Source organism: Podarcis cretensis (assembly GCF_951804945.1).
Source record: "Podarcis cretensis genome assembly, chromosome: 10".
Taxonomy (NCBI): domain Eukaryota; kingdom Metazoa; phylum Chordata; class Lepidosauria; order Squamata; family Lacertidae; genus Podarcis; species Podarcis cretensis.
In genome coordinates, this window is record NC_137179.1 from 19,161,004 (window position 1) to 19,173,850 (window position 12,847).

Sequence of the window (12,847 nt, forward strand, 5' to 3'; positions counted from 1 at the left end):
TAGCAGCTCTGATAATTTGCAGAATATTTTGTTCTGTTTTCTCAGCCTATGTATGTTCCAAAATCAATGGGGGGATGGTAGCAGGAATGAGAACAGTTTGAACACTAATTCCGACTAGGCAAGATGGCCACCAGAAAGAAAAGAACAACCTGGAAGACCACTGCAGAGTAAGAGTGACAACACCAGGCCATTCACGATCCCAAAAGAAACCCACTGACCCTTATCGGTTTGGCTTTCAGAAACAGTTCAAGCTAGCTAACGTGGCTGTTAATCCTATTTGACAGTATCAGATTTGGTCTTATTAGCTGAATTCATTACAAGGCCATCAGTCACGGTGAGTAAGCTGGCTGCATTCTGAATCTTTGGCTCCCTCTGTGCAAGCTCAAGATGTTAAAGGAAACTTGGTCAATTCAAAATACAGAAAAGCTGTTTAATCAGACAATGAGTTAACTGCAGCTGATGCTCTAGGTTTTTCCTTTAATGGGCTGTTCCTCCTTTTTTTTTAAAGGATCCTAATTGGCCAAATCAAGAATAAATTTGCCTTAAGAAATGAGACCAGGTCCAGAAATAAAACTTCTTTTGTTAGAAATATTAGGAGGCATCAGCCATAATTACAAATAATCAATTTGCCCAAATGGAGAGCAGGTTCTTTTCTGGCTATGAAAAACATGTATTTCTCCACTACCATATTCTTCAGCCTGCTCCCAGCTGATCTGAAGGCTGGTCTGAGGGCCAAACCTAAGCAATATCTGATTTTAAAAAACCTACTTCAAAGGCACTCAAGGTTGGTTGATGCCTTGAGAAATTAAGATGCTGATCTAGCTTCCTGAAAAACTCACCTATCAAGGTGGACCATCTGTCCAGGAGAATGGAACATGATTAACAGCTACCATTTATCTTCTCAAAAAATAAAATAAAAAAATTAAGGTGTGTCAGCTGTCCTGCACATCCATGCTGGCTTCTAGACATTCTGTAGCAGTCAAACCAGCACTGAGCAACGAGTTGCTCAAAGTAAGGAGCAATGTTAAATAAAGCAGGCATATGAAGAAAGCCTGGCAACTTGCAACACTGTCACTTACATAAGGAAAGCCTCCTGGATCAGGCCATGGGCCCATGTAATCCAGCATCTTGTTCCCATAGTGGCTACCCAGATGCCTGTAAGCAGGATGGAACACTCTGCCCTCCTGTGGTTTCCTGGAACTGTTGGCTCAGAAAGTTGTAGCACACCCTCTAACCACCTGCAACAGCTGTGCTGCAGAACAACAGTTAATCTCCAAATTGCCCTTAGTGTCTAGGGAGTTAGATGCCAGAGCCCTGCTACCAGAGCCTTGTGTTTGAGACACTTGGTGCCTTACAGAAGGAATGTCCAGAACTTTATATCAAGCATACTTTGGATCCTAGGGGAAAAAATCATTTTCATTGTTAGGAATTATTTCCCCTCTCCCCCAAACCAGCATTTTAATTTATACCTAATTCCAGTCGAAGAAGTCAATTTAAGTATATGAATAAACATCCATATCTGCAATAGCAATATACTTTGAACTCAATATTGATTTAATATTTGGGATGGCTAAAACTCCTGGTTTTATTTTTGTATGAGGTCTCATCTTAGAAACTACAGAATGTGCTTTCAGCAAAATTTGTTAAGAGCTGGCAAGGCATAGAGACATCATGTTAACCCTGTTCTTGCGGGCAGAAATTATGCACTTGCTTATACACAGCAACACATTTTATGGATGCCTCACACAGAATGCCAACACTCAAGTTCTGTGGCAAGCAGGTTAGTGCCAACTTCAACAAAGTCATTGTGTAACTTTCTCAGTACTCAAAAAGCTATTCCAAAGAAACAGCCTTCCTAGTTTTGACTAGGAAAGTTATTTTAACCAAAAGCTGGCCTTCTTTCTTTTATGATATTGATTTATGTTTAATTACAGAGCAGCAGCATGGCCTAAAAATATTTATGGCTGATGGAACTCCTCCAGGATCCTCCACTGACCAAGGAAGGACAGAGCTGTTTGTTTATATCTGTCAGGGATGGGCAGGAACCTGAGGAATGGGCAGAGGAGGCAAGTGGGGAGGAAGAGGATCCAGGGAAATGGGCCAGTGATTTGTGGGGTTCGGAGCCACCTGTAAGGCAGTCGCCAGCAGAAGAGGAGACTGGGTGGCAAGACACAAGGGGAAAGGATGTGGAGGAGCAGTTGCAGGAGGTCTCAGAGTCTGGAAAGCCAGCAACAGCCCCAGGGAGAGTCAGGCCTTTGCAAACTCCTCCATTTGCCCCTCTGCTGTCTCCATGCTCAAAGAGGGGTATGAAGGATGAGAGCAGTTGGAGTTGCCATTAAGGAGGAGCCATCAGGTGTTTGCATGCATCACATCAGACAAGGGGGCTTAAGAAAGCAGAGAGGGGTGAGGCCCTGCTGCTGCTCCCACTGTCCGAGACAGGGCACAGGGCTGTGGAGGGAGCTTGCCTAGACAGCAAGTTAGTGGCGAGTGGTGTGTATATCCCATGCAACTTAGGAGCTGATGTACCCGAGTGCTTTGCCAATAAAGAACTAAAAATCCAGTCACTCATCCTCATGGGTCTGGGTGTGACCAGGACAATACCCATCTTTCTCATCCTTTCCCTGGTGCTGTGGGGCTGGATGCCTGAAAAAGGGCCACGAAGAGTACTCTGGTCACAACAGCTGCTGTGAGATCATCTCTCTTCGCTGATTTAGTTTGTCTCTCCCACAATTAATCAGTTTCCTCACCAGTCAGCATTCCAACTCCCTCTCCTCAATGCTATCCTGGTGTGCTTTAAGTGAGAATACTGAGAAATCAGATAAGCTAATATTAATAAACTAAACCCAGAGTTCTGTCTGTTCTGACCTCTAAGCTTACATGCCATTGTTGCAGTTCAGCCAACTAGAGAGCTCAGCTCAGGAGAAAAGTCAGATTGTTGTTTGTCTCACTTTGTCCTTTTTGTGTGCTCTAACGACTATTTCAGGCAAAAAACATTTGTTCATAAATCTGTGTTCTGAGTTTTCAATAAGACAAGCTTAATGCATGTCAAAATGTCCCTAATAGGTGTCTGAAAACTGTTCCCATACTAGGTGTACAGAGGATCAGAACTGGAAAATATGAAAATCATGTGGAATACATATAAATTCTTACATGGCAAGAGCCTCAAATAGCTTAGTAAAGTCAAGGTAAATAACAAACCTCTTGGGTGTTGGATTCAGTTCTCTATTGCATACAAATTTCCTCATTTGGCACTGGGTTGGTATAGGGAAGGTCAAAGGACCAAGTAACTTAGACATTACGGTGGTGGTGGAGACCCATATTTCAAGAGACTGAATTAGCCATATGCTTGCCAACGCTGAGCCAAGCAAAAGGACTCAGTGGGATAGTAATAAAATTGTATATGGATGAAGCATTTTATTCCAAAATAAATGTTGCTTTTTATTTTGCTTTATTTACAAAAATATTTTAAGTTTCTACAACTATTTATAAAGATTCCTTTACATATTGAAACTAACCTCAACATCCTCTCCACCTACCTGCCCTTAGGATAAACAAGGTCATTTTGCATTTCAGACCCAGTATTACAGATGTCAACTGCCAAGCCTTGGATTCAGATGCTTTAAATAGAGAAGATAGATGTACCAGGTTTCCATGGTACATCTTTAAAATAACTGAACTGAATTAAAGCAAATTTCTTATATCAACATGTCTGTGGACAATTAAAAAGAGAGAGTGGTATCTCCATAGCTTCATGCTTTTACTAAAAACAAAAAACCCACAGTTATTTGTTACACGCATCAAAGTGGAACAGTTGCCTCAAATATGTTACACTTTTCAACGAAGGAAACAAATATTTCATGCCTGCATAACTGTAGAGAAAAGGCTGAAAAATACAGGCACACCATTTTTAAAAGAGCTTGGAATTTGGAGAGTTATTCTGGTAAAAGTGAGGCTTCTCCCTCCTAACTCCCAACACTCATGTTCCTACAACAGCTTTATAAATAAAGATCAAGGTGGCAGTACCCAGGGACACCATTTAGCAATGGTGTATAGCTGCCCCCTCTTTATATTTTCAGACCCCATGAAATTATTGATTGGGATACCACCATGTAGGACTTGTGGTCAGTTCTATGCACTGAATGACTATTGTTATAACAATTTAAATAGGCTTATAGACTAAGTATGTGTGCTCAATAGACATTCAACTCTTTTATTTTGAAAAAAATGTGACTGTCCTCTGTGATGACTTTTCTGGAGTATAAGAAGTAAGAAAGCTGCTGCATGGCCGGTTATTACTGAACATATAAAACCATATAAAAAATAAATAACTTCTCAAAAGCAGCTCTTTTGGCCTTTTTGTGTCTGAAGACCTGTCAACCCTGGGTTTTGGCTACTAGAAAACAATTCCTATTTGATACCAACTACCAGTCTACTGATCCTGATTGCTCACTGGAAGGACAGATCCTGAAGCTGAGGCTCCAATACTTTGGCCACCTCATGAGAAGAGAAGACTCCCTGAAAAAGACCCTGATGTTGGGAAAGATTGAGGGCACAAGGAGAAGGGGACGACAGAGGACAAGATGGTTGGACAGTGTTCTCGAAGCTACCAGCATGAGTTTGACGAAACTGCAGGAGGCAGTGGAAGACAGGAGTGCCTTGCGTGCTCTGGTCCATGGGGTCACGAAGAGTCGGACACGACTAAACGACTAAACAACAACAACAACCAGTCTACTGGTAATGTGTTATAAATTGGCAACCTTCCACTTTCTACTTCATGATTTTCATTCACTCCAGTCCTTACAGTAATTGGAACTTTTGGCAAAATCTAGAGCTTGCTTGTGGATTGATTAAACTATACATATTCAGCAGTATATTGGACACCCCCCACCCCCCCACATACATTTGGTTTCCTTGGCAAAGAATATGCATCACTTATTAATACTATCTGTTGGTCATGCGGTCTAGTTAAAAAAAAAGTGTGCTGCTACAATGTTATTGCATTTCAAACTAAAAAAAATGTTCAGTGAATGTATACATGGATTATTGTTTTAAATGATTTAACATGAGCATTTGTTAATACTGTCAGATGGTGTTTTGGGTTAGATTCCTTTCTTCCGCTCTAACTTCCTTCTAACTTTTAGGGTACAAATATCCATATGACAGAAAAACAGGAAACCTTAATTCTCAGAGCACCAATTTTTAAGATAATTTCATGCTTATTATAGGTGCCAGTTTTACTGACACTGAAGCGATACATTCAGGTCATTAACAAAACTAGGCTAATAGAAGCAAAAACATTTGCAGTCTTACCATCGTATTCTGTAATGTTTTCACTGTGCATACAACTAAAGTTAGAGAAATGAAATTCAGCACACAGGATGCACATTGAACAAGCACATTTACAGAAGTTTCACTGTACTGCATTTTGCAGGTGTCCTATACAGCTACTTTACTACCTTTATTGTAACATTTTGGTCTCACTGGGGAAATGGGAAAGGCAAGAGGAGAGAAGCCTTTGAACCAAGATTTTAAGCAGTACCTGAAAGTCGAGGTGGATGGAACACTGCAAGCACTGGAAATTGGGAAGGTTCAGACAGGTTCTTCTAACCTGCTTTATCTACTACTGGTCCAAGCAGCTGTTTTAGAAGAGGACATCTTTGCTGGCCTGCCATTGGCTGAGAAGAGTGGCGGAGAGCTCAGAGGTTGGCAATTGGGTCTGAAAGGTTTTTGTGCACAGGACTGGTCTGCGGATTGCCAGTTCCTCACTCCTGCAGTAAAGCATTGCCTAAAGATTGCCCTGCCTTCTCTCCAAAGCAATCCAGAAAAGGATGCTAAATTGTAATCCAGTAGAACAGTCTATTGTAATATTACCGAGTGTTATGTCAGTCAAATATTTATAAGGGCAATGCACTGAGTACTGAGAGTCAAATTAATCCCACATGAAGCAAGCATTATGGTATTTTGAGACAGGGTATAAAGCAAAATTTATAGAAGCACTCTAATGTTTATACTTTTAACAACTCTTCTGTAACAAATGCAAAATAGAAGAGTTATTGAGGAAGCCATATCACTCAACAATTTTGTTAATACAGCGCACAAGGTTAACACCAATTTTATTGTGCATGGTTAAGAAAATACTCACTAATAAAAGGCTTTCTGATGAAGCTTGAAATATTCATATAAATTATGCCATACTTTTTCATCTTCCTCTTAATATAAACATCTGCCACTAACTAGTTAGTTCATTCTGATGAACATTAGGAACTAATGTGAAGTACTGTGTTATAATAACCAATACACTGGCGCCCTCTTATGGCTAACATATTTATTTATCCAAATAGAAGCAATAAAACTACGTGTTCATACAAAACAGCTCCATATGCTTACACTCGAAAACCTTCCAGACTATGTTAATTGTGATTGAACAAAAGGAGTTGCATAGTTCAACATTTTAAGAAGTTATCACACCTTTAAATATATGCATTTCAGAAGGTGTGGTCTATAGAACAGGACTGCTATTTTCAGAAAGTATGGTCTGCAGAACATACATTTAGGCTGTAAGCATAACAAATATATACAAATGCACCAATACGAGCAGATAACAATAATGTAACCAAACTAAAAGCCACTGGAATGCTAGCTTTTCCCTTCTGTTTGTAACTATAACTTTCTACCAGGATTTGAAAATAGACTCTGAAGCTGCTTAGCAAACCCTTGTCAACTGGGGACTCAGTTAATCAAGTCTGATAACAGGACATATTTTATGGATTTGTATTTAGTTAAAGAATGGGAAATGGGCACATTGGAGAGTGGCAGCTGAGTTTTTCCAAGGAGCTGTAACAGAACCAGGATTTTGGGGGGGGGGGTTTACGGTAAGCTTATAATTTATGCTGGGGTTATGTTCTGGGGATCATGCCTAAAGCCAAAACTGTGTATAGTCAAAACACATTGGGTGCAAATGTGGGTGGGATTGCCAAAGTCTCTCCCCCCCCCCCCGATTCCTGCCCGCTTTCCATTAAAAAAAATTCTAAGCATGTAAAGCTGAATGTGCACAAGTTAAATGTGCATAAGTTGCGGGCTTATGTATTCACAAATGACCTAGTTAGGACTTCACAAGTTTGTGGATGACACCACAGTATTCAAAATGGTGAAATCTTTGATAATTGTGAAAGGTTAGAAATGAAAAATTGGGAGTAAATATCCCTTCCTTTGAGCCCCTTTCATTTTGGGAGGTCCAGCTAACCTTTTATTTGCTGCCCTATTTTAGCCTTGCCGATTCAGACAATTATGATCTAATTGGGGTTTCTCAGTTCAGCATCAATAATCAATATTTGAGAATTGTAATAGCAGCAATTTATAAAGTTTATTATGCTATTAACCTCATTTATGCCCTTTTTTGCAATGCTTAAGTTCTGTTAAGTAAAAGAAATATATTTGCTAAGTGCCTGAAGATATCCTTGAACATTAAGTTTTCTATGCGCTTATAAGAAGGGGAATTAACTTACCTCTTTAATGCAGCAGTTGTTACAGTGGAAATTAAGGTGAAAAACATAACTGTCACACTCTGATTTCTGATACATAGAAATCAGGCTTAGACTTCTCTAAACAGAGGAAAGTTGTCATACTATGTTCAAGAGCTCCATAGCATTACATTTCTGAATTTTATCCCTGAATTCAAAAGGCCCCCTTTATAGTTAGCAAACAGCAATAATTCAAGATTGTGCCCTTCACCTCTGTTTGCAGAATGGCAGCTCTCTGCTCTTTAGCTGTGAGGGACTCCTTGAGAACATCAATGTGTTGCTTGCTATCGGAAAATTGGTTTGTGAGGGTTTCCAATTTTGTCTGTAAGGCCAACAGCTCTGTGTCTTTGCGTGACAGTTCCTGTTTCACCTGACCAATCTAAAGAAGGAACCAAAGAGAAAAATACAGGTTATCAAACTGTACATTAATCTGTCAAAGTAAACAGAACTATTTACGGAAATATTTCCAGCTATCACAAAGGCATGGCACCAAGCTGGCTCAGGAAATCGGAAAGGACAGTAAACTTCACTAAGCGCATGCGCCTGTGCAAGTACAGTCTTAAAATAATGTTGTAAAATGAAAATAGAACTGGACTGTAGCCAATATGCATATTATTCCACTACTACATTCAACTTCAGGCAGAGGCCCAACAATTGCTGATGAACCAAGAACTGAAAGAACAAATAATAGGCCAAATAGTAAGCCAATCAGTTTTTGCCTAAGCTTTTTAAAGCACTTGGCAGTGAATTGCAGAAGCAAAAAACATTGATTTTAAAAAGGAGCTGTTCTGCTTTGTTGAAGAGTGCCAATATCATTTTGTTTCTGGCCTACATTCCTACTACTTAATACCTGTGTTTCTCTGTGTTGCAATTATGTATGACTGAGGAAAATATTTTAGCAAAGATGTGAAAAAAATATGCATTTGAAAATTGAGGGAACTTCAATGTATTTCCCAGGTAGTACTTTAAACATTAACTAGTAACTATATTGACATCACTCTTGAGTACTCTCAAGGCTTTCAGCAAATTATAAATCCTTTGTTCCAATAGTAATGCCAAGGCTCCCTTCCTCCCCCATTTTGCCTTATAAACATTATTTATATTAATTATAGGTTTGGTTTGCACATAACTTTAAACCATGAAGAATCTATGATTTAGTTATGATTTGTTTGATCATCCATACTCTGCCCAGCAGCTTAACTATTAATTAATTAATCATGTTTACATATGTCTCAAGGCAATTGACAGACACATCATAAAAACCTAACGATAATTTTTCAAACAGTACAAAAACAACTGAAGATTTGTACCGTTTTTAAAACAACACTTCAAACAGAGATTGTTTCAACAGACTTTTCTAGAGGGATGAACCAAACATGTATTTGTTTCCAGAAAGCACAGATAGTGAGTGCCTGCCATGTCTCAACGGAAACAGAGATGGTCATTTAGTTCTGTGGAACTATGGTTTGCTTACCACCAACTAACCATGTTCTGAAGCCATGGTTTGTTGTCAGCTCATGAAGCTTGGTTTGTTTTAACCATTGGTATGGCATGTGAACCCAGTACCCTTCTTAACCATGGTTTGTTTGGCCACCTCAGACACTCACCAAGCTCCAAAGGCATGAGACAAACAAACCAAACTTTGCAAACCAAGCTATGATTTGTTGAACAAACTATGACTTAGTGTTCAGTAAAATCCAGGTCATTGTCTGTAATAGATTATGAACCTGCAGGCAAAGCTTGTATTCTTTTAACTTTAGTATAACGGCCTAAGATTGTAGTAAACAGTGTCACTCAGATGACTGTTAGACTTCCATGAATAAAACATGAAGGGAAGCAATTTCCAACTGTTTCCTCGCCCCCTGTGGGACCCTACAGTATAGATTTAGAGGGACATTGGGAGCTGTGTACTTTTGCCAAAAAAGGGGTGAGTCCCCTCCCTGTTCTCTTACATTATTTTTTCATTAACTGCAAAATATTTTCATACACTGGTGCACCATGGTAGGCCATTAAAAAAAAGATGTATGCATTTATACAATCTTCAAATCAGATTTATTTAAATAGAGCAACAATCTCCTGTAATCAAGGTAAGATCACAGCTCAGTTTTCATGTAGAAAAATATTTTCTCTGTTGAATCTATCATAGAGATATTATTTCATTTCATCCTAGAAACTGAAGCCAAATACATCAACAAGTCAAAAAACTTGCAATCCAGACATGTTTTAAGATTAAATGTGCAGCACATACTTCAAGGCAGGACAGGAAATGAGGACATAACAAGGTCTGCATTTCTGCTCCTAATCTCACACAATGAAAATACACAGCCTGACAAAATATAGTGTGGAATACAATCAAAGTCATAACATTTTACTGTGCGTTTTCAAGAGCTCAATACATGCATCTCAGAAACATCTGAAGCACTTTGAAAGAATCTAAGAATATAGCATGGCACCTTAGCTCAAGTCATGAAAATTGGGTGTTTGAAGTAGATTATAATTGTGATGTTACTTATATCAACCATAAGTAAGCTAAAGACAGATGCAGATTTACAGTTAGTTATAGTGCTTTTCACAGCCGCAGAGTGCAAGGTAAGCAAAGTAAGCTACCCGGAAAGCCATCAGAGCCCAAGTAAGCGGCACTGCACACAGAGAAGTCAATCTTACGGCAGAGACCTCAGTCTGGAGAGAAGTCACTCTCTTTTTCAGCTCCTCTCCTTGGGCCTCTTTGGCATTTAGCTCTTCCTTCAGTTGCTCTACCTGCCACGACATTATTATTCTCTTACTTTTATATTAGAATGTTTTCCTGTCAAATGTCCTCAGTCTGCACGGAGGCAAATCGTAGCAAAAAAACAGCCAGCAGATTCAACACTTGCCAAACCCTCCACCCTGGCAAAAAGGCAGGGTCTCTAAAATAAAACACTTCTTCCTAAGCTGCATACAGGAAATATTGCACATATAACAACAAAGATGGCATGTCATTATCTAGAACACACCACTGGTTTTTGGTAATGAGACAAACTGTTGTAATTGAGAACAATTTGAGAAAAAAATTACTGGCTTAAAGAACCAAGTATCAAACACTGCTGAAAATAAAATACATAAATTTGAAAGAAGACTATGCAGAATGTTTTTAATTTGATTATTATGCAGTAGATCAATAACTGGATCTCCTTTAAAAATAATAATCAGGCCTTTTGAGGTCTACTGCCCTTTTGTGTTGCATTTAATTGTGATTAATTTCCCCAAGAACAGACTGGGTGGTGCTTCTGCATCAGTTTATGAAATAAAAATTACTACTGTTTGAAGAACAATACTCAAATTATGAAAAAGAGTTAACTGCATTTCAACAATTTGAGTGTGTGTATATACACTAGTAGGACGCAGGTGGTGCTGTGGTCTAAACCACAGAGACTAGGACTTGCCGATCAGAAGGTTGGCGGTTCGAATCCCCGCGACGGGGTGAGCTCCCGTTGCTTGGTCCCTGCTCCTCCTAACCTAGCTGTTCGAAAGCACATCAAAGTGCAAGTAGATAAATAGGTACCGCTCTGGCGGGAAGGTAAACAGCGTTTCCATGCGCTGCTCTAGTTTGCCAGAAGCGGCTTAGTCATGCTGGCTACAAGACCTGGAAACTGTACGCCGGCTCCCTCCGCCATAAAGCGAGATGAGCCCCACAACCCCAGAGTCGTCTGCGACTGGACCTAACGGTCAGGGGTCCCTTTACCTTTACCTACATACACTAGTAGAGAGGGTGGAATGCAAGTGCCTCATCTGCTTTGTGATTAGTTGGTTTAATTAGTTTCTTAGAGGAGTATATCATTGCCTAACAGATAGTGTTCACTCATTACCTTGTTTTTCATGAATTTGGAATGGCTACGATACACCTCCATTTGTTTCATTTCCTCCTCTCGTTCCTCTGTACTGAGGGCTCCATTTGACTTCAGCATCTGGATCTCTTCTTCCAAATCTCGGAGTCCACGCTCCATGGAAGAGATCTTAGAATCCTTCAGACACAGTGAACAATGGGCAAATTAGTCTTTTTCATAAATTGTAAAAGCACCCTAATATGGCAAAACAAAAAACAGGCCCTCCTACAGGAACACTGTCAGTCAGTGAAGAAAGACAAGAAGGGAGAAATCTTCCATCTGTTGAAACTTGAAGCCCCAACACCCTGAAAATATTCCAGCAGTAGTAGGAAGAGCAAAGAGCATTTTCTGTAATCTGGCTGGATGAAAAAGTGTTGCAGCTTTGCTCTCAAGCGAGATGGAAAGGACAGGAGTCCTCAACACATTCTGCTCATCAACTTCTTTGTAAAAATCCTATCTCTTGTGTAGTCAATGAATGTCTGTGGTTTAATATACCACAGTGTGCTGCTTATGGTTAAATTTAAAAACCCGAATAGCAAAAGAACAAGAAATATTATGCCCTTTGCTCTGAATAGGCATCTCCTCTTTCATGTAACTGTAGAATTCTTACCTTCATCTCTATAACAGTCTGCAAAGCTTTAGTCTTGGCAGAATCAGGTGCATTTTCAAAACGACGATGCATTTCCTGTACAGAAAGAAATACAAGAAGGCTAAGCACAACAGACTTTACTCAAAAGAGCATGAGCAACATTATCCAACTATTTTGGATGACCTTTCACATCAAACAACAGACATCTACAGTCCACTGAAATAAATCTACACACAAGTGAAATGGTTATAATCATCTGCCTTTCCAACAACTAACACTCAACAGCAGGCAGCTGAAGCAACTTAAAAACCCCAATACCTTTCAGCTAAATGATTCCTTATATGGTCTTTTCAAACTTTATCTTCTGGTGGGAGGATAAAAATACTTTTTAAAAAGAGGATTAATAAATAACAGCAACAATCTGGTATGTACTTAACAAGCTGATAAAGCAGCTGTGCCAATAATACTCCTACACGCCCAGAGTAGAAACCACCTAGTTACTGATGACGACAGCTTTCTCCAGAGAGACAGCAAGGGATGAGAGAACGTTCACTAGGTTGTTCATCAAAATAGTCAACATGCAATGGGTGTAAAAGTGAGCACCTATATTTCTGTAAGTATCACAGAATAAGCACTTCTAACATAAAAAAGCTGAATGCAGGGCTGCATGGTGCCAGAGAATCAATTCTTCTTTGTATTTTACAGAGTACAAGCCAATTATACTGTATTTCCTTCAGTTTTTTGTAATTACCTTCCACACATAATACACAGGAGTTAAGGAAACAAGGGATTAAGACAATGGAAGGTGTCAGAAATTCTGGCAACTAGGTCCACACACCTTATTGTTGGCACCATTGCCACAGATGGCTAGGGAG

General features: G+C 39.5%; 1 protein-coding gene across 12 annotated transcripts in view; it reads right to left on the minus strand.

Annotated features, from left to right (window-relative positions):
- ERC1 (ELKS/RAB6-interacting/CAST family member 1) overlaps nt 1-12,847 on the minus strand; it is a 178,889-nt gene that overhangs the window by 127,248 nt on the left and 38,794 nt on the right. For 8 of the 12 annotated variants that reach the window (XM_079992268.1, XM_079992274.1, XM_079992264.1 and 5 more), the window contains exons 4-7: nt 11,994-12,068; nt 11,366-11,521; nt 10,194-10,277; nt 7,732-7,899 (exon numbers count right to left, since the gene is read on the minus strand). In XM_079992268.1, the coding sequence (XP_079848394.1) occupies nt 7,732-7,899; nt 10,194-10,277; nt 11,366-11,521; nt 11,994-12,068 (483 nt within the window). The remainder of the gene's footprint in view (nt 1-7,731; nt 7,900-10,193; nt 10,278-11,365; nt 11,522-11,993; nt 12,069-12,847) is intronic. The other 4 variants (XM_079992271.1, XM_079992265.1, XM_079992273.1 and 1 more) reach the window with 1 other exon arrangement.